Raw genomic sequence first — 24,204 nt, forward strand, 5'->3', positions numbered from 1 at the left:
TTAAAATATAACTCTGAGATATATATTTTCAAGAGGAGATAGTTCTCCTTGTAAGGACCTTATGTCCATATAACTTTTTTTATATAGTGGAGGAAGCAAGCAAGTTTTGAGAGATAACTAAACCCATGGGTTTAGCTATCAGAATCATCAGCTAGTCACAGCACTATTGTAATTGGCAGATGGCTTCCTGCCAGCTAGTGATTCCCAGCATGATACTTATATTCATAAAGGTAGTCCTCAACTTACAACCACAATTGGGACTGGAACTTCTGTCATTAAACGATGCATTCATTAAGTGAGTTGCACCCAATTTTATGACTTTTTTGCCATAGTCATTAGGCAAATCTGGCTCCCCCCATTGACTTTGCTTGTTGGAAGCCCCCTGGGAAGGTCACAAATGGTGATCATGTGACCCCAGGACGCTGCAAATGTCATAAATACATGCTGGTTGCCAAGTGCCCGAATTTTGATCACATGAGAACAGGGATGCTGCAACAGTCATAAGTGCGAGGACCAGTTGTAAGTCACTTTTTCAGCACCTTCGTAACTTTGAACAGTCATTAAATGAATGGTCATAAATCGAGGACTACCTGTAGTTTTTGGGGTACCTGTACATGTGGTTCACCATGTTAGTGAAATAGTATTTTTGTCCATTGCTTTAAATTTCTACCCTTTCTGAATATGTATTTCTTGTCCTATACTAACCCCAAGAAATCACTAGTTTCATTCCTGGAGTGGTAAATTGCACAAATTCATTTAAGAAATTTGCAAAGAGTTGAGAGCCCTTCTGATATGGAGGATTGCTGTATAATATATAATCATTTAATATATGAACAATGACATAATGATTTTCTGTTTATCTATACAAGCTGTACAATCAAATGTACAATGCAGGATGAACACTAAACTTGAATTGTGAAAACTGATGGACAATTATGTTTGCAATATTATTTTCTTCAGGTCTGCTCCATCTTCTCCAGATATTTCACCACAATCATCTCCACGGCCCCACAGACCTAGTAGTGACCGCCTGTCCATTTTGACTAAATTAGTCAAAAAAGGAGAGAAAAAAGGCTTATTTGTGGAGAAGATGCCAGTTCGAATATATCAGGTAAGCTATAATTACAGCAGCTGGATACATTGTTAAAAAGTCAGATTTTATTTTTATTGTTTATACAGTATCATATTTTTAAATATTTTACACATTTCCTTGATACTGCTTGTAATCAAGTATATGTTGTTTTTCAGATGGTGAGAGATGAAAACTTGAAATTTATGAAGAACAGAGATGTCTACTGCAGTGACTATTTTAGTTTTGTTTTGTCATTAGCTTCATTAAATGTTGTGAGTAGTGAATTCAATATTTTCAGTTACTAAGTCCATGAAACATCTGGATATGTTAGCCTGTGAACTCAGAGAAAGTGGAGAGGCTACTCTAGAATGATCTCAACCACTGGAAGCTTGATGTTCTCCTTCAAGCTCCTTCAGGGGTCTGGAGGTCTATGGTCACCAGATCTCAGAGGTTATAAACATTTTGGAAGAGGGTTTTGCCAATAGGCATGAAAGAGGCCCGGCGTGGATCCAGTTATTCTAGATAATTATTGCCTAAGCACTACTTCTGTGCTGGCACAACTGCCTCTGTGTAATGGTATGTGGGAAAGACCTTGGGAGACAGGGCCAAGAGACGCCGCCTAAGGAATGATCATATAAGAGACTGTATAACCCACAACTGGATAGTGAGCAGGGCAAGAGGCTCAGAAGAGACCCTCCCTAGTTTATCAGGCTGTAAAGGAGACAGTGGAAGAATTATAGTTTCAGACTTGCAAGATTCTGTTATTGTAGCTTTACAATAAAGTAGAATTAGCTCATCTAATCATGTTTCCTGTCTGGTCTACCTAGTAAGGCTGACACTCTGTTTTAGCTGAGCCTAAACAGAAACTGCAAGAAGTTTTAGATGTTGCTTGGTTGAACTTCTAGACTGAAGCTCCATCTGTTCCATCCTAAAATGCCCAGCAGAAAATAAAAATCACAAGATATTTATTTAGATCACTGAATGGTAGCTCTGAGAGAACCCTTTTCCAATTTCCCATTAAAAGTGGCTTTCACAACTTATAGTTCTAAGGATTATGTGTAAGGAGCCAAACTGAAATGCATAGTTGCAGTCTTATATAATCTAATGTCTTTTTGTCTAGACAAAATTGAAGCATACCCATTATCCATCTATGGCAAGAGTAAGTTTACAACTAGCAGTCCAATTTCTCTTCCAAACTTATCTGCGAACAAAGAAAAAACTCAGGTGACATTTCATTTAAAAGTGCTTTTCCTGAAGAATACACACACACTCTCTCTTTTCTGGTCATAACAATATTCCTCTGTTCGCTTCCTTTAAGGACTGATACAGAAGAATGGATTGCAACCATTGATGCTTTACTTTCTAAAAGTTTTGATGCTTGTCAATGGTTAGTTGAGTATTTAGTTGAAGCTGAAGGACGAGAACTTATTAAGTAAGTATTAACACAGTCTATCAATCTATTAGATAAGATTCCATGATATTGTACCCTTCTTTCCAGTTCAAATCTTCCCCTGCTTATATAGCCCCTGTTTATGCAGCTATGAAAAAAATACCGTACTCTTAACTATGTGCAAAGATGTCAGCAAGCTCACAATAACCCTGTGGTTTGCAGATATCCCAAAAGTATGAACACAAAATATCCTAAATATTATTGGAAGTAGTTATGGGAAAATTCTCCAAAACAGTTCTGTAACTTTTCAGCAGCATAGAATGTTGACTCTTTAGAGGGAAAAAATGGCATTTGGATGGAAGAGGAATGGATAGAAAGAAAAACAGACATGTAATGGATGGGGAGAAATCCTGTTCCAAAAGACAGAGAAAGTTAAAAGAAAATTTATATTGACCTTAAACCTAAACTGGCCAATTTAGATAGTCAACAGAAACAATCAGAGTCATGGGAAAATCAAACTCTGAAGAACCAGTCAGGAGCAGGAAAATTTGTCTCTTCATATTTCTGTTTGAAACGATAGTTGTAGAAGCCATATTTTCTTTTTCCTTATCTCCTTAATTCCTTAAACTCATTTTAAGAGGGAATTTTGCCTATTATATACCCCAGCTTCTCTGCTAGGCTTTAGAAAAGTAAAAGCTGAAATTGGGGAGCGGGAGAGGGAAGAATGATTTTCATCTTCCTTATAAGCAATGTAGAGGTAGTTACTTTTTTTCCCTAAAATAAAGCAGGCACTCCCTAGAATTATGGGAGGTTGCAGGAGGATTGTGTGTACAGAAAGCCTGTTGAATATGCTGCCACTGCATTCCCAGGCATGTGTGCATTTGCAATCAGCATACCCCATATCAAGATCTGTAGAAGTAAAAAAGTATAGGATGAACCATCTTATCATCTGAGTGGTCAGTCCGTTTGCTGGAAGAAACTGAGTAGCTATTTTTAAATAAGCTAGGGAACTGTTGATAGAGCAGTCAAAGCTCAGTGAATAGAATTAGGGTCAAAGTTGTATTCACTCCTCAGAATGGAGGGAGAAGAATCAAAACAGCCCAATAAGGACTGACTATATTTATAGGTTGGCAGTGTATAACTGTTCAAAGGGAAGATGAAGAAAATACAATGTGAGCAATTAGAATATGACTAGAAGTATTGTATACTGCTCCACTTGTAATAAAATTGTAACTGAATTCATATTCAAATTGTACATTCAGTCATTTATCTTTTAAATATGCCACTGTGCATGTAAAATCGATTTTGTTCTAGCCAGAAATCCAATCTCTGTACTGCCCCTTTGATATACTGGATTTATTAATGACTAACTGAAGCAAGTTACTTATATGTAGGTTAAGCAGTATTATCAAAGCAGCTACTTACAGATGTTGAAATCATGTACAGAATGGTGCACAGTATACTGGTACCTAATACATGTCTGCTCTTTGTTTTAAAAAGCTATAGTAAGTAAGCTACTTACTTGAAAATATTATGGAACATGTTAATATTTCCCAGTATCCTTGTTATTATGATAAAATGTTTTGTTTTACATAGCTAAGCACATTTATGGTTCTGTTTAGCAAAGCAGATCTTTATGTTTAAGAGTGAGGATATTAGATACCTTAGAAGTATCTTGTGGCTTAAGGAAAACATAAAAGTTTGGATTTCTTTCCTAGCAGGAGTTTTGCTTGGTGATTGGTTGATTATGTGCAATCAAGTCGACAAGCGACCACATAGACAGATTTTCTCCATAATAGTATGTCCCTAACCACTGAGTCCAATTATCTTGCTGCTGGTCATCCTCTTCTTCTCTTTCCTTCCATCTTTCCTAGCATTAGAGCCTTCTCTAGAGAGCTTGAGCTTCACATAATGTGTCCAAAGTAGGGTAATTTGAGCCTGGTCATTTGTGGCTCTAGTGAGAACTCTGGGTTGATTTGTCCGATAGTCCATTTGTTTGTTTTCTTGGTTGTCCATGGAATTTTTAGGAGTCTTCTCCAACACCAAAGTTCAAAAGTATCAATATTCTCCTGTCCTGCTTCTTCAAAATCCAATTTTTTAAATGTAACATGATACAAATATAAACTTTGTTCAGAATTATTAGAAGAAAAATGAGTACATCTGTTTATCTACATATAGGCATGAATCTGCTCTAAATGACACTGCTTCCAGGCAATGAATTACTGCTTTCTTTAAATTGCAATACTTTATTGTAATATTAAATTCTGCTGATTTGAAAAAAAATCTGTCAGACACATATTTTATATTCCATAAGTTACCTTCAGTTTAGCTATTAAGGGAACTTATCTCTCAAAGGAGTGTGAATATTAGATTTCACAGTAGGAAAAAAAGCAAAGATTTTTTAAATTAGAGCATGGAAGAGTTTTGCCTCATTTCTCACTGATTGGGTATTTTTCAGAACATTTCTGCTGGAATGCAGTGTAAGGGAGGTGAGAGTTGCTGTAGCCACGATTCTTGAAAAAACCTTAGACAGTGCCTTGTTTCATCAAGAAAAGGTCAGTAATATAAAAATAACATGCTGCTCTTTTCATGGCATATTAGTGATTTCTATAATTTGTTCATTTGTAATTAATTACAAGAATCATAAGATTTCTAGTTGCCTGTATGTTTAAGTATTTCTATGAATATAATGTTTAAACTCAGTAACTGTTTTTATGAAAACATCTGCTACAATTCTTTAAAAGTTTGTTTCCAGTCTTTAAGGCTGCACAGTTATAGTAGAGAATGCCTGGGGTTTAGTCAAGTCTCATGAGCCAGAGGCCAGAGAGTGAGGCTTTTACATTCATTTGCTTACCAGACACAATTTAAGGTGTTGGAATGAATCCTCAAAGTGTTAGATGGCTTATGACCTGGCTTTCTGAGAGATTATTCTCCCTGTTCAAGCAACAGGAAGGGCCCTTCTGAAATATGTCCCCACTACCAGGCTTGCTTATCTGACAAGCTAGAGAAGGTTTTCTCCTGCATTTCTCTCTGGATGTTTTCTTTTGCCAGGTTGTTAACTAAATGTGAATTTTAGTATTAAATTTATATTCTTTGGATTTTTTAAAAAAAATATACAGGGTATAAAGTAAACACCAAATTTGTTTTGACGTTATGCCAGGTTTTTTAGCCTTTCTACTGAGTGATTTATTTAATTGCTCCATCATTGCTCAGATCTGATATTATTCTAGACTTCCTGTATACTGAGACCTATATATGACTAGTCCTTTTGTTCTGAAGCTGTCAGACTCCTAAGACTCTAAGAAAGTGTCAGCTTTGTTGCAAGCTTTGGGGAAACCCTTTTTTTTTTTTTTTACATTCAGTTGTAATATTTTTTTATATTCATCGTATACTTGAATTATTAAATTGATAACTTCAAATAAGAGCCTTCTACTTTTTTGACAGCTAAAAAGCTTGCATCAGCTAATAGAAGTGTTGCTTAGTCTATTGGACAAAGATGTCCCTGAGAACTGTAAAAATTGTGCCCAGTACTTCTTCTTGTTCAACAATTTTGTACAAAAGGTAAAAAAGCTATTCTTCTATTTTTCAGATTGTTGTAATAAAATGAAAGAACAAAACTATATTGTAAAAAATTTCCAGAATCACATAGGAAAAAAATATGTCCTTTGCCAATTGGAAGAATTCTATAGTACATGAAGGGGTAGTTTCTACTTGGTATTCCATAAGAAAAGTAAACTGAAGTTTCAAGTTCTCCTAGGGAAGGTTTTTGAGTAAGTGGGTTGACTTACAGCGTCAGAGGGCCATGGAAGAAGTGGATTATCTGGAGCCTTTTCACTCAGGATTCAGGCCTGAGACAACATTGGCCGTGTTTTTCAATGACCTCTGGTGGGCTCGGGATAGGGGTAGTGCATCCATTCTGGCCCTCCTTGATCTCTCAGTGGCCTTCAATACCATCAACCATGGTATCCTTCTGGGCTGGCTCAGAGGGTTGGGGGTGGTAGGTACCATGTTACAGTGGTTCTCCTTTCTCCAGGGCCAATTCCAGTTGGTGTTGTTGGTAGTGGGGGAGAGGTCAAGTCCAAGGCCCCTGTTTTGTGGGGTGCCTCAGGGCTCTACTGTTTCCCACTCCTATTTAAAATCTACATGAAGCCTTTGGTTGAGGTCATCCAATGGCATGGGCTGTGGTATCATCAGTATGCTGTTGTATATCTCTTCTCTGCACCGACCAAGCAATGATGTCAGGGTTCTTTCACAGTGCCTGGAGGCTGTGAGAGTCTGGATTGGGGAGAACAGGCTTTGGCTCAACCCTGGCAAGACAGAGTTGCTGTGGGTTTTAAGGTCCCCCAGTTCCAGGGAATTTCCATCTTTAACTCTGCATGGAGGTATGCTTCCCCAGTCAGAGTTGGTTCGTAATTTGGGGGTCCTACTGGGCTCTTGGCTCCTACTTGAAGAACAGGTGGCAGCCATGGTGGCCAGGGGGACTTTTGTGCAGGCTCATCTTGTGCACCAGTTGCGGCCCTTCCTAGAACCAGAGGCCTTGCTCAGTGACTCATGCTTTAGTCACCTCTGGTTTGGATTACTGTAACACGCTATACATGGGGCTGTTCTTGAAAAGCACTCAAAAGCTGCAGCTGGTCCAGAATGCAGTGGTGTGGACAGTTTTTGGCGTTCCTTGTTATGCCCATGTAACACTGCTGCTCTGCGAGTTGCACTGGATAAATATTTCCTGCAATCATTTCTAAATTCATTTTTCTCACATGTCACCATATGTATGTTAGGATTTACAAGAGCAATAAACAAATTAACACAGATAGACCTCACTTAACTACCCTGTTTAGCAACCATTTAACATTCCAACGGTGCTGAAAAAATAACTTTATGACCAGTCTTTGCACTTATGACCATAGCAGCATCCCCACAGTCACATGATCACCATTTGTACATTTCACAGCCGGCTTCTGACAAGCAGAGTCAAATAGAGAAGCCAGCAGTAAAATCGCAAGTTGCTTAATTGCATGTGATGTCTTGCTTAATGACCGTGTTGCTTAGCGACAGAGTTGCTGATCCCAGTTGTGGTCATTAAGCAAGGACTACCTATACTTATGTGGAAAGGCATTTCATAATATAAAATGTCCATCTTAGCAGAATGACAAAGCCCATTCCAATTAGCATTTTTTCTAAAACTTGAAAAAAATATGTAATAGTTGCAAGGTTTGCATCAATAAGAGCCTTGTTTTTTTTCCCCCCTAGAATTCCATCTTAAGTTGTTTTTTTAAAGTGCTCAACTTACTGATTGGAAAGGAAGCAGGTTTCTTTCTAAGCCTAAGAATTTAAAATAGTCTTGTTTGTAATTGCAGACATAGAGTCATGTAGCTAATTACCTCATCTTGTACTGTTGATGCAGCTTCAAATGCCAGCCTTTGGTGCTCTTTGCACAGTAGTTCACAGAACAGTATAGTAAGTGAATTGATTCCATTCACATTTCTTAACCTGTAACGTTTTAGTTATAGGCATTATATTATAATTACTTCTTGACTATTGTTCTTATGTTACAGTTTTTGTAAATCAATCACAATGATATTTTATTACTGAGCAAATAGGAAAGAAACCCAAAGGAAAAAAAATAGAGTAGAAATTCCCAGGTAGTTTGGTGTTACAGAGTCTGCAGATCAGTGGAGTTGAATGTAATCAAAAAAGTTTCCAGAACAATTTCATAGTAAATACTTGACCAGTTATAATAAAACATTTAAAATATTTAACCTCTTTACACAGTCTCTCAATGTTTTCTAGAATATGACCCTATATTTTGCCTGTCTTTTGCAGCAGGGTATAAGAGCCTGTGACCTCCTCCTCAGGCATTGTGCCTTGAGTCATATGATAAATTTTCTTCTTGGTCCCAACCGGCAGAATAACCAGGTATGAGCGTAGATATAACATTTCAGTGTCTGAGCAGAGTGTGTGCTTTATTCTAATTCATATGCTCAGTAATAAACCTAATTGTTGGGACTTTGAAATGATTCATTCACTCTGCGGGCTTTGCCACAATCACTGCTGCTTTTGGATGCAGGGAGGCTGCAGGAAATACAATAATATTCTTGTTTTTCCCAAGAAAAGGCACAGTCCCCTGAAATTACTGCTTCTGTCCATCCAGAAGTAGCCCCTAGACAGGAAGGTATTAGAGCTGTTTGGCCTAAACTTACTTGTAACTTTCAGGGTCTGTCAAGCCTGCAGCTACTTTGATTCAGCATAGTTAAACTTGAATAATACTGAATTTCTCCTTGAAGCACCCTGTATGCACATGGATGGGGGTTTCAGTTGGGTGTTGACAGCACAGTATAAGGGAATAGATAGCACAGATGCTGGCTGCACTAGAAAGTCTAATCTATCTGCAATCCAACCTGCCCACTCTCCCGGAACTTCTTGGAGGGTAGGGAAGGCGCAGCTTATGGTCAGATGCTTATCTTGAATAAGTAACAACTGCTACTTATTTAGGCTGTGGTTAGATTGAAAGGTAGCTTTCTCATCCCCTCTGAGTCCCCAAATCCCTCTGAAAGCATCCTTTTGCCATTCAGCCTGGCTGAACCAGTATCTGATTAATTGTCCTTATGTATGAAAACATATATTAAATGAGCTATTAGTGTTTATATGATGCTTGGTATAAGCGTAACAAAAAACATTTCATTATCAAAACAGAATCGCAGATGGAGCTCAGCACAAGCACGGGAGTTTGGTTTCCTCCATAATACTGTGGCGTTGCTTGTCTTGCATTCTGATGTCTCCTCACAGAGGAATGTGGGTAAGTACTCCCAGTTTTTCACGATGACCCCACCTAAATGACTCTGTGTGTGTGTGTGTGTGTAACTGCAGTGTATTTGCCACCCCTAATCATTTTTAAATTACTATTTTTTCTCAGTGTTTTCAGGACCAAGTATAGTTTTATATCTGTATTTCCTTTATAGCTCCTGGTTTGTTTGTTCTGCATTCACCCCTTAGCATTACCAGTTCAGGGCCACTTCTGGCCCTTCATGAAGAAGTAGAAGCTTTGATATTCCTGTCTGAGGGGAAGCCTTATTTAATGGAGGTAAGCTGCTATTTTACGTCTATTTTATGATGAGTTAAATATAATACAAAATGAAGGCTTTAATCAAGTTGGTCTAGAAACCAGTCTCACAATATCATTTAGAAATGATGGTACTACAACCCAAGTTGTGAAGAGATACTAAATAAGAATATAATGAAATGCATACCAAGTTGTAGAGGCTACTGCTTTAAAAAAAAGGGGGGGAATAATCCTCTGCTCTTCTCTCACAGGTGATGCACGCTTTAAGGGAGCTAACTGGATCTTTGTCAATCCTCATTGAGATGGTGGTCTACTGCTGCTTTTGTAATGAGCACTTTTCCCTTACCATGTTGCATTTCATCAAGGTAAATTTTTGTAATAAATTTTCAAGGCATGAACTATTCTGGAATTGACACCCAGTGCCTGAGGCACTGACTTAAGAATGTAACTGCAGTTGCACTGTGCAGCAGAGATTCTGATTTTCCATTGTGTGATCTCTTGGTAACTGCTGATTCCTTCTGAATCTAAGGGCTGATATACACTTTGGTTTTTAATGCTATTACTTTATGGAGTTACAAAACATCCAAGGTTTCTTACGCTCATTCTCCATATATTCCACTGGTCTACAGCATAAATCCATAACTCGCATGTGTGAAGATCTTTTGTTTCAAAATTTCCACTTTTACGTGCACTATTCTTACTATCTGTTCTTTAGTATCCAAGACAATGCCTTTCAGGAGAAATTCCACAAATAAAAAAGTTTGCTAGAATGAGTTATAAACCCTTGTTGGGTTTATAATATGCAGCATAGCTTTCTGAGATAACAAAAATATTTACCAATCTCTTATAATTTATGTTTCTAAAATGCAAATAAATAGTTTAATATTTACCTGTGTACCCTTCTACCTGCCTGGATTTATATTTTTGGCTTGCAGAATCAACTGGAGACAGCTCCACCTCATGAACTGAAGAACATTTTCCATCTCCTCCATGAGATACTGGTAAGTAATGAAATAAAAAATAAAGTCTCCCTCAAGTCAAGCTTGTCTCTGAGGACTGCACATATCCTTGTTTTCTTGGAAACAGTACTGAATGGGTTTGCTATTGAGCTTAGTACTAAAGCCTTTGGTTTCTTCTCAACACTTTAAAACAATGTTTCTCAACCTTGGCAACTTTAAGATGGGTGGACTTCAAGTTCCAGAATTCCCCAGCTGGGTGGGGAATTCTGGGAGTTGAAGTCCACCCATCTTAAAGTTGTCAAGGTTGAGAAACACTGCTTTAAAATATACAAAAAAATGCCAAAAAAATTAAGAAGATATCTCTAGCTTTTAGGACCTAATTTATAAACACCATATATTTTAGGGACTTTTAAATTATACTTTGGCAGATACGTTGCTGTGAATTAATGCTAAAATTTTACGTAACTTTTTTTATTATCTTACTAACTTAGTATTCTGCTTCAACCAGTTTCTATTCTATTCTAATTGCTTTCGGTAGAAGCTATTGTTTAGTTCATCCACAAACATCAGTGTAACAGATTAAAAGTGATTAACTTTTTTATTTGATCATACCTGTTGTTTAGGTAAACTTGAAATGTTGTTGCGTTTAGGTACAATGTAATTTACACCAAACATCTCTGTTATTTCGCAGATTATTGAAGATCCTTTACAAATAGAGCGGGTCAAATTTGCATTTGAGACTGAAAATGGATTGCTGGGTTAGTATTGCTGTGTAGAATTAGTAACTGAGTTTCAGAGAAGCATGCAATTAATCCCATGTATACAACAAGATTTAGTATTTTTAAGTTACTTGGGTGCTTCTGGTTGTAGACATTGTAAGAGGAAAGCCATGTTATTCTTTGATGGGTAAAAATCAGGAGGAGTCTGGCAGCACCTTTTCTGACCTTTTATAAAAATTTAATATAACTTCTAATAAAATTTGTTAGTCGCAAAAGGTGCTACCAGACTCCTGATTTTTAGCTACCTGGGAAATCACTTTGAAATAAAGAAAAGTTTCCAAAGTCTCTGTATGCATAGAAGAATTTAACATCTTCCTTTGGAAGTATTCAGAAAAAGAATTTAGAAATAAAATATATAATTCAAAAAATAAAATTTATAATTGAAGAACATTCTGTCAGATGGGCAGCATATAAATATGATTTATACATAAAATAAATAAATAAATTAAATAAACTCTAAGAACTTTTCTTTCATTGTGATGGCAACTTGATTCATATGCAATATTTTTGGCATTTTGATTACTGCAGCTTAAGTAGGTGGTATCAGAAGAATAAAATATTATAAATTCAGGCTATATTACTACCTAATTAAAATATCTTTAACTTACTTTCTAAAACTTAGTTTACTTTATATTAATCTGAAAAAATTCCTTTGTGAATAAAAGATAATGAGCCATAGTCTAAATTCAGACATTGCCAAGCTGTGATTAAAAAGCAACTTAGTTTGGCATGATATCTAAATGGTAAAATCATAGTTAATGTCATGATCTGCAGAAGCTAATGCACCATGAAATGGGGTTTAACTGTGAACATGCAAAGGTAAGTGCAAATAAAATGGAAAGTGAAAAGTGCTGTAAACCGTATGTTGTCTCTTGTACATTTTCTTTTTCTTTTTTTCTTTTTTTGTAATTTTATGAAACATTACAGTTAAACAGATAAAAATTAATCTCTTGTTAACTAAACCCTTGTACATTTTCAACACATGGCCTGTGCACTCAAGTTAGCAAAACTGTGCTTGACACATTGGCACTGATACTGTGTATATAATCTAATTGCTCAAGATAGTGACTACTTTTAGAAATTACTACTGTTTTCATACCCTCTCTTAACAGCTCTGATGCATCATAGTAACCATGTGGACAGTAGTCGTTGCTACCAGTGTGTCAAATTCTTAGTCACACTTGCTCAGAAGTAAGTATATTAGCACAAGTGAAATTTGGTGATATTCATGCCAGGTTATGTGATCTTTATAAACTACGGTGTTGATGAAATTTAAAATATGTTTTGTATCATGCTCAGAGCCAGACTCAAAGGTTGGAGTGTTTTGGCCATAGAAAACAATGGGAATTTGGGGCTAGTATTTTGCTCCCTTTCTCTGCACCCAAGCACCCCAGGCAGTGGACATATTAACAGTGCCAGAGTGACTGCTGCTAACTAGCCGACATGTAGAAATATTGGTGAAAGGGATGATGTTAACAAACCATTAAAAAAGATTGGGAAAAAACCTCATAGGAAAGCCTTGGGATGGGAAAAAACAGCATGAAGAAACACTGTAGATCTCAACAGAAAAAGGCCCTCAGAGAGGAGGACTTCACAGAAAAATAGGCTTGTAAATAGCCATGTGTTTATGTGCTAGTAATTATCAAGAACTGTAAACTAAAATAATTAGCTTTCTCAAAATTAAAAAAGATATGACTATTGTTGATAGTTATAATTTTGAAATATTTTATCCACCCTTCTTTGTATCAGCAGCGAGGTCAGAATTCACATAGTAAATGCCAAAAATTGCTTCCAGAAAGGGAACCTCTTGTAATTTGGAATAATTTAGAGGGAGGAGGGAGTATGATCCTTAAATATCTCAGATATATAATTTTCATAATTTGCCTTGTTTCTTAAAGGTGCTCTGCTGCTAAAGATTATTTTAAAGAGAATTCTCATCATTGGAGTTGGGCTGTTCAGTGGCTTCAAATAAAGGTAACACTAATTATTACAAGAATAAATGTATGCAACTACAATGTAAATTACTATTAATTAATCTCAGTAAGTCCTGTCTGCCATGGTTCAGAAGTGCCTTCCAACAGTCAGTAGTGAGAAAGTGGTACAGGGAGAAGAGGGAGCAGGAAATTTTGGAAGTGATTTAGTTTACTTTTTAAATCCAAGTCAGTCGCGTTTTGCTGTGTGGTTTTCATTAATTGGTGCTTTCACATTTTCACCTCTTCTAGATGTCTGAACACTACTGGGCTCCACAAAGTAATATATCCAATGAAACCTCAACTGCCAAAACCTTTCAGCGCACTATTTCTGCACAGGTCAGTTAAATTGGTTGTAAATTTATTGGATTTTTGTTCCTTTTATTTTAAGATGGAAGTTGCTTTTTTAAATCACAAATGAACCAAAAGCACTTTGCTATGTAAGATCCTTGCTGTTGTATATAGAATTTAGCATACCAATTACACTATGGTATTTATTAGGGCTGTGCATGCTCAGAAAATAATTTGGAAGAGCTGCTTCGGAATGCAAGGAGACAAGCACAGCACCTCTTTAAAGCAACTGCTTTAAACCAGCTGCATCTTTAAGAGGAATCATGAAAGCAGCCACCTTTGTTTTGTCTGTCTGTGTATCTCTCTCTCAAGGGAAGCTCATGGAAGACTGAAAAAAGGTGCTGAGCTTACTCTCCCTTGTGTTTTGAAGCATATATTCCAAACTATTGTTGAAACATGCAGAGTGATTCATTAGATATTAAGGCTTCTGTGTGGGAATATCATATGCAGAATATTTTTATTGATTCCTGGATTGAAAGGAAGGTTAGGTATATAATTTGAATTCATTTCTAGATATTACAGATTTTTTTTCCTGATGACTTCCAATAATATCTAAACAGCTAGCTTAGCTTTTAGTTCTCATACTCTTCCTTTAGGACACACTGGCATATGCCACAGCCTTGCTGAATGAGAAAGATCAATCAGGAAGCAGCAATGGATCTGAGAGCAGTCCAGCCAATGAGAATGGAGGCAGACATCTACAACAGGTACATAGGATAGTTTTGTTTAGTCCATGACATATATGCTTGACAAAGCTTTTTTTTTTACCAGTAAGTAAAAAGACAAAACCCAATGAAATTATGTTGATTTTTTTCTAAACCAGCAAGATGCTGGAAGGCAGCACCAAATACTGCATCTTCAAAACTGAACAGCCTATCAAACTGTCTAGCAAAGAACCTATGGAGAAGCCCTGGGAAATAACTTAAATCCAACTTTAAAAAAAGCTTTCAAAAATTATTTTAAAAGTAAGCTCTTATTAAATATTGAAGAGTTCACTACCTTCTGAGCAACTGCTAAAAAGGTTAGCCTCTTCTAGGAATTATGTATGTGATGAGACTGAGAAGTCTGTGAATTATCATTATTGCATTATAATATACTATAATACAAAGAAAGACTTTATAATACATATATTTTGTTGTTCAGTCGTTAAGTCGTGTCCGACTCTTCGTGACCCCATGAACCATATTCCGCCAGGCCTTCCTGTCCTTCACTGCCTCCCTGAGTTTGCTCAGTTTCATGCTCATTGCTTCAGTGATGCTATCTAACCATCTCATCCTCTGCCATCCTCTTCTCCTTTTGCCTTCAATCTTTCCCAGCATCAGGGTCTTTTCCAAAGAGTCCTCTCTTCACATTAGGTGACCAAAGTATCTGAGCTTGAGCTTCATTATCAATCCTTCCAATGAGCAATCAGGGTTGATTTCCTTTAAGATTGACTGGTTTGACCTCCTAGCAGTCCAGAGGACTCTTAGGAGTCTTCTCCAGCACCACAGTTCAAAGGCATCTATTCTTCGGCTCTCAGCCTTCTTTATGGTCCAGCTCTCACAGCCATACATTACTACTGGAAAAACCATAGCTTTGACTATGCGGATCTTTGTCGGCAAGGTGATGTCTCTGCTTTTTAATATGCTATCTAGGTTTGCCATAGCTTTCCTCCCAAGGAGCAAGAGTCTTTTAATTTCATGGCTGCAGTCTCCGTCTGCGGTGATCTTGGAGCCCAAATAAATGAAGTCTGTTACTGCTTCCATTTCTACCCCTTCTATTTGCCAGGAATTGATGGGTCCAGATGCCATGATCTTAGTTTTTTTAATGTTGAGTTTCAAGCCAACTTTCGCACTCTCCTCTTTCACCCTCATCAAGAGGCTCTTTAGTTCTTCTTCACTTTCTGCCATTAGGGTGGTATTGTCTGCATATCTGAGGTTATTGATGATTCTCCCTGCAATCTTAATTCCGGCTTGTGATTCTTCCAGCCTGGCATTTCTCATGATGTACTCTGCATATAGGTTAAATAAGCAGGGTGACAATATACAGCCTTGTCGTACTCCTTTCCCTATTTTGAACCAATCGGTTGTTCCGTGACCGGTTCTAACTGTTGCTTCTTGGCCTGCATACAGATTTCTCAGGAGACAGGTAAGATGGTCTGGTACCCCCATCTCTTTAAGAATTTGCCACAGTTTGTTGTGATCCACACAATCAAAGGCTTTTGCATAGTCAATGAATAATACATATATACAACAGTCTTAATATTAAGCATACTATTTCAGACCTACTCACACACTCTGTAAAAAAGACTTAATCACTCCAACCAAGACAAGACAGAAACATTCAAGTCTCTGACTAAAAAACAAAAACAGTGATCAGAAGAAGGAGTAGGAGAAATGAAAAGATTGAAAGACCAAAGAACTATAAATATATCGGCCATAAACTTGAATAATAGGATAAAATGCCATGAATTTGGGAGAAGAAAGAGAACCGCACAAGAACAAAAAGGAGAAGCAAAATAAATTTCAGTTTCCCTCCCTCCAAATGAAGTAAACAAATTCTAATAGAATAGTGAGGCACAAAAACAAGAGCATCACTGCCCCAAGCCCCCCTGATCAGCAAGTTTTGCAGAGGTAATACACACACATTAAGGTGTTTGAGACTTGCAAAGCCAGAATGTCAATCAGAACATTTAATGGTTCTCAGATTTCTCTGAATTAATTCGAAGGGTCTTGATTCAGTGTAATACCTTCAATTAATTCAAAGATTCTATTTGAAAGGATGATTGAATTCAGCCTCCTTTGAATTAATTTATCCATCTGAAGCTTCACATAGTCCTAATAATAGCTTACATAAAGTGCTTTGTTTTTAAGGTCCTATTGCCTTCAGTGGCAGACCAGTATTAAAGGAAAGGATTGAACATGGGCAATATTCAAACATTATGTAGCAGGTAAAATGTTACAGTACAGTCATAGTGCGATTATATTATTACATTGCATTGTATTTATATTCCACCTTTCCTCTGATAGCTCAAGGCAGTGCTGCGCTAATTTATATTGCATTTATTTCTAACTAACCTTTAATGTGGGGGGACGCAGTGGCGCAGCGGCTTAATGATGCTGAAAGTGGCTGGCCAGAAATGGTCGACACTTCAGCGGTTCGAGCCCAGCTCCGCGCAGCAGAGCAAGCTCCTGCTTCTTCCCCAGCTCCTGCCAACCCAGCAGCTCGAAAACTTACATGAGTAGATAAATGAGTACTCTCACCCAGATGGGAGGAAAAATGCTGACGGCGCTTGCAAGGGAGACAGGAGCAGTTGCCGGTAACGTGGAAGCTGCGCACACCCGAAAAAGGCACAAAGCAATGGAAACTCCGCCTCCTGCGCTCGCCAGCTGGGCTCCGCTCTAGGAAGGAGGCAATGGCAAACCACTTCCAAAACACCTTGCCTTGAAAACTGCAGGGACTCGTCCAGGCAGTCACCACAGAATTGGTAACAATTGAGTGTGGATAAAAAAAAACATCTTTAATGTAGTCAAGGTTTTGAAAATATTTCCTTTGATAAAATTAACATTTCAAACGTTAAAATACTCAGTCAAATATAAGCTCTATCAGTAGCAACTTGGTTAGTTCATTAAACAACATATGGCCACATAGAGAGGGAAAGCCATGTCTAATCTATTATTCTGTACCAGGAAGAGTGGCTACTAGGAAGACATGAGTGCATCTGCACTCTCCTGCTCATATTCACCACCAACTGGTATTAAAAGACAGTCATCTCTGATTCTAGACATGTTACAAAGCTATCATGTCATGGAGCCATTGATAGCTATGTCTTCCATGAATTTGTTTAAACTTCTTTTGAAGGTTCATATGTTGAGGGACATGACTTTTTAATATAGCAAATTCCATACATGCTTCCTTTTTAGTACTCCTAATCATGGTATTTCATCCTAGTCTAATACAGGTAGTCCTCACTTAATGATGGCAATTGGGATCAGCAACTCCATGACTAAGTGACATGATCATTAAGTGAAACTTCATGTGACCATGCCCAACTTACAACGTCAGTGCCGCTGTGGTTGTTAAGCGAGTCATCCACGGTCATTAAGCACAATCTCATGTGACTGTGACTTGCAAATTCCTACTGGCTTCCCCATTAACTTTGCCTGTTGGAAGCTGGCTGTGAAGGTCACAAGTGGCAATCATGTAACCACAGACCACTGCGACCATTGTAACTGCATGCCTGTTTTCAAGTGCCTGAATTGTGATCATGTGACCATAGGCACGCTGTGACCATCATAAGTGTGAGGACCAGTCATAAACCTACTTTTTCAGTGCCATTGTAAGTTCGAATGGTCGCTAAACAGGACAGTCATTAACCAAGGACTACCTGTATTTAACATTTAGTTCATCTTCTCCTTTTGTGAAGAATGTAGTGTTAATTTCTTGTTTCCAAAAGGCAGTTGCTAAATGATGCACAGGGCTGTTGCTGAAAAACTGTTAGGACACCATCCATCAATAGCCACTTGTTCTATTTAAACAACATAATCTTTCTAATTCTTTTGTATTTTTAAAAGGGCTCAGTATCTCCCATGATGATTGGTGAACCTAAAAGTGACCTTGATGATGTGGATCCTTAGTTGATGGCTGCAAGCTGAAGAAGAAAAGCTCCTCTGAAGTGGAGAATACCCAACGCCTTCCTGATATGGCTGGAATCCTTTTGCTTTCACTTTTAGAGGAATCTGAAGTGAATGCTTTCGAAGGTTCAATAGCCTTGGTACTTCATAATGAGTTAAAAGTATTCTTCAATTGAGAAGTTCAAGCGTTAGGCTGTGAGAATCTCCCAGCATCCGCCATGGTTCTTATAGATGCTAGTTTAGGCATGAGTAAAACAAAACAAAACCCTGTCAAGATTCCACCAATTTAAGAACAATTATCAAGTAATTGAGATTTTTATGTGAACATTTAATAAGTGAATGTAAAACTTTTGCTTTTCTGTGATGCTGCAAAAAAGAAAAAGACTTTGGGTTTTATACAGGAGAAAAATCAGATTGCCTTTACATATGAATGGCAAATTTTTAACCTTTTTGAAAATATTGAATAGGAATATTCAAAATTATGTAAAAACATGTGATTTACACTTGTCATTGTAAAATATTAGTTAAGAATAAATTTACACAAGGACTTTTGTATTTAATATGTCTCTAGGTAATTTGTATAGTGCTTTACATTAAGGGTTGTTTTTAAGAGAACCCTTTTATGTAAGGATGATTATTCCTTATGGAATGGTTTTGGTACAAGTTAGTCTGGAATTGGTAACCTTTTTTCCTGATGCTGTGTACTTAAAGGGTAAGAGCAATAAAAGAGCTTTGTTTATTCCAAGAATACAATTATGGCATCAGTAGAACCTTTTAGAAAATGATGAGTAAGTTTAACAAAAAAGCACTTTAAGACAGAATTTTATTGCTGTTTGCCTCCTTAAATCATCCTTCTACTACTTGGAGACATATTGAATAAACTGTCGTGTTAATTATGTGACCTGCAATCATTTGCTTATGCTTTGAAATTGAAAAAGTAGGAATTGGCTTTATATGATTCCTTGAATAAAGTAGGGACATTTCAATTTTTAAAAAATTTTAACACAGGCAAAGGATTGTAAGCTGTTTTGCTTAGCTAGGCAGCACTTGAAATACAACAGGTATAATTCTTTAATAACTGGAAACAAACTTAATATGACTATGCTTTTGTTTCCCATGTGAAATGCAGTTAAATGAACTCTTAAACTGCTCTTGACACTTTTTTTCCATGCCAATTTTGAGTCCGTTTCATTTTTCCACCTTTTTCTTCATTTGCTTTTCCTTTCGCTTTTGTTCAAGGATTTTGCCTTAATTTATACAAAATACACCATGCACATGAACTGGGGGGAAATGGTGAGAGTGCCTGGTCGAGTCAAAGGCACAAGCAGCCAAAAAGTGCCTCTTTTTTTTTTTAATTACTGTTACAAAAACAACTGGCACATAGATTTCTTTACTGTTGTGCACTAGTTACAAATATAACAGGTCATTTCACTGTTGCTGGAAACAGCTGCACATCTTCCAGTTGAAATTCTCTGCCATACGGGTGAGTCAAAGAAGTACTGTTAACAATGATGCTTCAGTTGAATTTCTTCTCTCGAGGTAGAACTTTCAATAAAGTTGGCAGAGCTCAGATATTTTATGAAGCCTTCAAACATTTTAATACAATGTTTTAAAATTTAGAATAAATGTTGTTCCTATCCCATCCTGACTGTGTCACCCTATCTTCAGTTTAATTTAAATGAAAGTAAGTGTTATAGAGCTGATATTAAGAGGAGGGTATCAGTCCAAAATCATTTAAGTTTGCATCATTTCCTATGGAAAAGGGGATCTCATCACAAGCTGAAGCAGGGCATTTTTTTCAGAATCTCAAGATGATCTGTTTCACCACCATACTTTCTAAAACCATTGCAAACTGTTTTCTGCTTCACTCCCTGCCTGTACAGAGTTAATGGCTATGGTTTCAAATATAATACTTGATCAATTATTTGGTTTCCAGCTGTTATCACTTCAGTCTGCTGAAGACTTTTTTTAAGAAGCAAATCTAGTCCGCTATGTAAATTGTCATACATTTCTATGTTGTGGTCTCTTTTACTGCCACCCTTTTGGATGAAAAATGCATTTTATACATAATGTTCTGTAGCAATAGGGCAATTACAATTCAGCTGTGTCTGCTCATTGTGTATGATTTTGTTCAACTAGTTCCCAAGGCAGTGAAAAATGGGAGAGGCAGTTTTCATGAGAAAAAATCCCAGTCAATAGAATAAAAGTTATTCCTCTCACCAAAAAAAAAAAAAAAAAGGCCTGATCATTAAGTTAAAGAAACAAACCAGTTGCTCTTTGGCTGGTTCATTTATCTAACTCCTACTCAATCAGAATTGGACATTGGGGACTTTGGGAATCTATCTACACTCAAAAATGGAATTCTGATAAAGTTACCTTATTTTTCCGTCAATAAGACACCCCCATGTACAAGACGACCCCCACTTTTCCAACCCAAAATTAAGAAATCAATATTTTAAAGATAGTGCAGAACACATTTTTATTTAGTAATTAGGTAACATTTGCCTGATACACTCGTTGGGAGGAGGTCCAAACCATCTCTCTGCAGCTCTATTTCCATGCTTTTTTGCATAACTGATTACATTCAGTCACGAGTGAAACTGCCGAAAGCTTGTCTTTGCAAATAGACTTCCTCTAATTGGTTTGTTCATCAGCTGATGTCAGTTACATAAGACTTGTGATTGGAGGAAGTCTGTTTGCAGAGACAGTATGGGCAGTTTCACTTGTGACTGGAGGCTCGTGATTGGAGGAAGCCTGTTTGCAGAGTCAAGCTATTTCACTCGTGATTGGAGGCTAGAAATAGGAGGAAGCCTGTTTGCAGAGACAAAGTATGGGCAGTTTTCCAACCGCGCGGTTCTCTCCTCGGCTTACTTCCTTGAATAAGACACCCTTCAATTTTTAGCGTAAAGATTTTAGAAAAAAGTACCGTCTTATAGTCAGAAAAATACGGTACTTTTCCAATCTTACTTTGTCTTGCATACATGACTCTGTAGCATCAGGCTGCCCTGAACTGGGGCTATTTTTCTTCTGTCTCCCAAACCAGATGCAAGAGTTTTGGATTCTAGTGGGAGTAATGTTCTGTATTCTCCTGCCTAGAGGAAATGTGAAATATAATAGGGCAATATCAGTTATACTAAAAAGTTTGAGGGTGTTTTTTATCCCTATCTTCAAGCCTCTTTTCAATACATGTATATTGTATTGAATGTATATTCTAGTAAGCTATATACCTCCTAAATATTTTGTTTTGCCACACATTTTACAATGGGTATCACACATGAGCTTGAATCTCTAATGAAAAAAGATGATAAATTTATAAAAAAAAATTCTGTCCCCTTTCCTTAAATGTAATTGTAGATAAGTGCAGAGGAAGAGTTTAAGTACAGCTACATAAATGCAGCCACATTAAAATTCTATGAAACTTTATTTCAAAAACAAATTGCCTTATAAAATGTTATATAAAACAGAATAAATAGATTCCAGATAAAAAAGTAAAATCCATAGCACGAAGAAGTCTTCTCTCAAGCAAGTAGGAATTACAGTAGATAATAAATCTGAGTATTAACCTCAAAACAGCATACAAAGAATCACATGCAGTTTACTCCGTTCATGATTCAATTTTCTTTTTGTCCTTTCTAAAGCAGAAATGCAGCTTAGGCTGCAATGCAATACACACTTACTTTGAAGGAAACTTACTTTTAAGGAAACATGTATATGGTCCCTTGGTTAAAAAAAATTTACCCAGTAATTGGACATACATATGGTTAAAGATTCAACTATATAGGCAATTAAACATTTGGTAAACAAGTATAAATGCCAAAGAGGGAAAGACGTTTACTGATAATAATAGCCTGCCTTGAAAAACCAACTTAAATGGTTGCTACCAAATATTTTATTAGCAAACTAAACTGTTTGGTGCAAATTACCCAGAGTTTTCTTGGCTTCGTGGTTGCCTTAAGGGCATGAATGCAGGAGCTCTAAGTCTTAAGTGCCTTTGAAAGCTTCAGGTTTGCTTGGGTATAGAGCTGTTCTTCATTGGCTCAGTGGTCTTCCTGGGGTCCAGTGATAAACCTTTTTCAAATGTCACTGAGCTACAATTCCCAGTATTTTTCATAATAAGAGGATGGAGCTTCAGCAGCATCTAGAAGGCTAGTAGTTCTCCACGCTGATCTTACCTGCTTGCTCTGCTTTTTGCAGGGCTTCCCCCATTCATGGCTACAGAAACTACTGTAGTTCATCTAGAATTATTTTACTATATTAAGTAATGCAATTACGGTAATTGTTTTCTGGGGACAGGCTGTGTGTATGAAAGACAAGAGGAATTTGTCTTAAAAGTTAGTCTGAGGATAAAACCTGTGATAAAAGAGTGTCCTTGGTTTAGAAACAGCTTTGTAGAAATCAACTTGGCCATTCTGTCGCATATTCAGTGGAGCAGATTCAAGTTTGCAAGAATGCAAGGCATAGGAGAAATAGAAACATGTGAGAGAGAGTGTTAAATGCTGCAGATGTACATATTATCTGTCCTCACTGCCTTTACTAAATCACAGCAAGTTCTCTGAAATTTCTGTGCCATTGGGCAGTATAGGAAAGAATCTTCAGGCAAGCAGTATAAAGTTTAGTATATATTTAAACTTGGGTTTTTTCCAGTCGTACCTGGGTTATGAGTTACGGGTTATAGCTAGGTATAATTTCAGTAGACTTTTTAAAATCCTGTTTCAGACCTGCTACAACCCATTGTTAAGCAGTTTTGCATTATGGCACTGGAAACAGATGACAGAAAACAGTAATGTTTACAAACTAGCTCCTAGGTAATCAAAGCTTTTTCAGGCTAAGAGCTGCAAATGCTGTAAAATCACTAGAAGTGAGCAGAGCCAGGACAAACACTTCCCAATTCTATCACATTGAATATGCTTTTAAAGCATTAAACAGTTAAACTGTTATGTAACAATTCAGCTACAGAAGATGCTTTGTTAATTGCACAAGACTTCTAGAAGGAAGGGTTGCACACCCTTGTCCCAAAATACTTACTATATAACTTACTATATAAAAAGACTTCCAAAAAAACAGGACATAATGATAATTGGTATGCTCTGCATTTAATCTGCTATCCTGGGCAGAATTAAAGTATTAATGCTTTCACCTTTTGTAGTTTCAGCATTTCTATTGTACACAAAGATGTTTCTGGTTATAATTCATAAGCCAATGAAAGATTGTGACCAAGCTAAAGAATTACACAGAAACTGTTACCTTCTTCATCCTTCTGCCTGCCCCCCGGCATCCTATGCAACTATAGGCATAAATGTATTGAACTAGTGGATGGTTGACAAAAACTATATCCTAAAAAGTCAGGAAGTCATTGACTATAAATGAAAGGTTGCTGAAAAAACATATCTGAAGCTTATTGGCCAAAGTTATTTTACAAATGTAGCTCAATTGATATTACTGAGGCATCAACAAGACCCATCTCTTGATAGCAAATATGGGGAAATTGCCAGAGGGGCAATATTTTGTAGAAGTGCACATTTGGAACAGTTATTCTAAGGCTATCACAAACAATCCCAAGCTGTGCTGGAGTCCTACTTACACAAATATTTTCTCAAGGGACTACTGCGTTCACAAGTGTGACCATATATGGCAATTGTCATAATTTGAGGGTCCCTTGGATACTTGAAGGGGAAAAGGGTAAAATTGTCACTTGTAACTGGAACTTTGCTTCTCATCCTCTAAGAGCCTCTTTCTGCAGCAGATGGCAACTGCTGTTGCTCCTTTGCTTCCTGGTTGGCTGATGACAATGCAGGTGTTGTCCACTGAATATGCCCCAAGAATGTTGGGGCTATGCGACTGGGCATTGCATCCTGTTAGAGTCCAGCCATCATCACAAGTCTCCATCACCTGAGAAGGGAACAGAGGCTCTTTAATAGTCAACAAAAGCTTCCAGAATGGGGTAGGCTCTCCAGATCCTCCTGGAATTCAACTCTACCAACACTAGCCAGCATGACCAATGATTAAGGAT

General features: G+C 37.2%; 2 protein-coding genes across 2 annotated transcripts in view; one reads left to right on the forward strand and one right to left on the reverse strand.

Moving 5' to 3' along the window:
* The window catches only part of USP24 (ubiquitin specific peptidase 24), a 98,110-nt gene extending 77,992 nt beyond the window's left edge, over positions 1–20,118 (forward strand). Inside the window, exons 51-67 of the mRNA XM_088154333.1 lie at positions 961–1,111; positions 1,249–1,344; positions 2,193–2,296; positions 2,391–2,504; positions 4,921–5,017; positions 5,907–6,023; positions 8,286–8,378; positions 9,156–9,258; positions 9,422–9,543; positions 9,774–9,887; positions 10,458–10,523; positions 11,173–11,239; positions 12,373–12,451; positions 13,159–13,234; positions 13,483–13,569; positions 14,178–14,288; positions 18,135–20,118. Of these exons, the coding sequence (XP_088010459.1) occupies positions 961–1,111; positions 1,249–1,344; positions 2,193–2,296; positions 2,391–2,504; positions 4,921–5,017; positions 5,907–6,023; positions 8,286–8,378; positions 9,156–9,258; positions 9,422–9,543; positions 9,774–9,887; positions 10,458–10,523; positions 11,173–11,239; positions 12,373–12,451; positions 13,159–13,234; positions 13,483–13,569; positions 14,178–14,288; positions 18,135–18,197 (1,660 nt within the window). The 3' untranslated portion in view covers positions 18,198–20,118. The remainder of the gene's footprint in view (positions 1–960; positions 1,112–1,248; positions 1,345–2,192; positions 2,297–2,390; positions 2,505–4,920; positions 5,018–5,906; positions 6,024–8,285; positions 8,379–9,155; positions 9,259–9,421; positions 9,544–9,773; positions 9,888–10,457; positions 10,524–11,172; positions 11,240–12,372; positions 12,452–13,158; positions 13,235–13,482; positions 13,570–14,177; positions 14,289–18,134) is intronic.
* Positions 20,119–20,261: 143 nt separating this feature from the next.
* The window catches only part of PCSK9 (proprotein convertase subtilisin/kexin type 9), a 31,416-nt gene continuing 27,473 nt past the window's right edge, over positions 20,262–24,204 (reverse strand). Inside the window, exon 12 of the mRNA XM_088154334.1 lies at positions 20,262–24,083. Coding sequence (XP_088010460.1) covers positions 23,883–24,083 — 201 coding nt within the window. The 3' untranslated portion in view covers positions 20,262–23,882. The remainder of the gene's footprint in view (positions 24,084–24,204) is intronic.

The sequence above is a fragment of the Python bivittatus genome, unplaced genomic scaffold (genome assembly GCF_059951505.1).
Source record: "Python bivittatus isolate LINGU-HERP-01145 unplaced genomic scaffold, Pbiv_v1 ctg000700_np1212, whole genome shotgun sequence".
Taxonomy (NCBI): Eukaryota; Metazoa; Chordata; class Lepidosauria; order Squamata; family Pythonidae; genus Python; species Python bivittatus.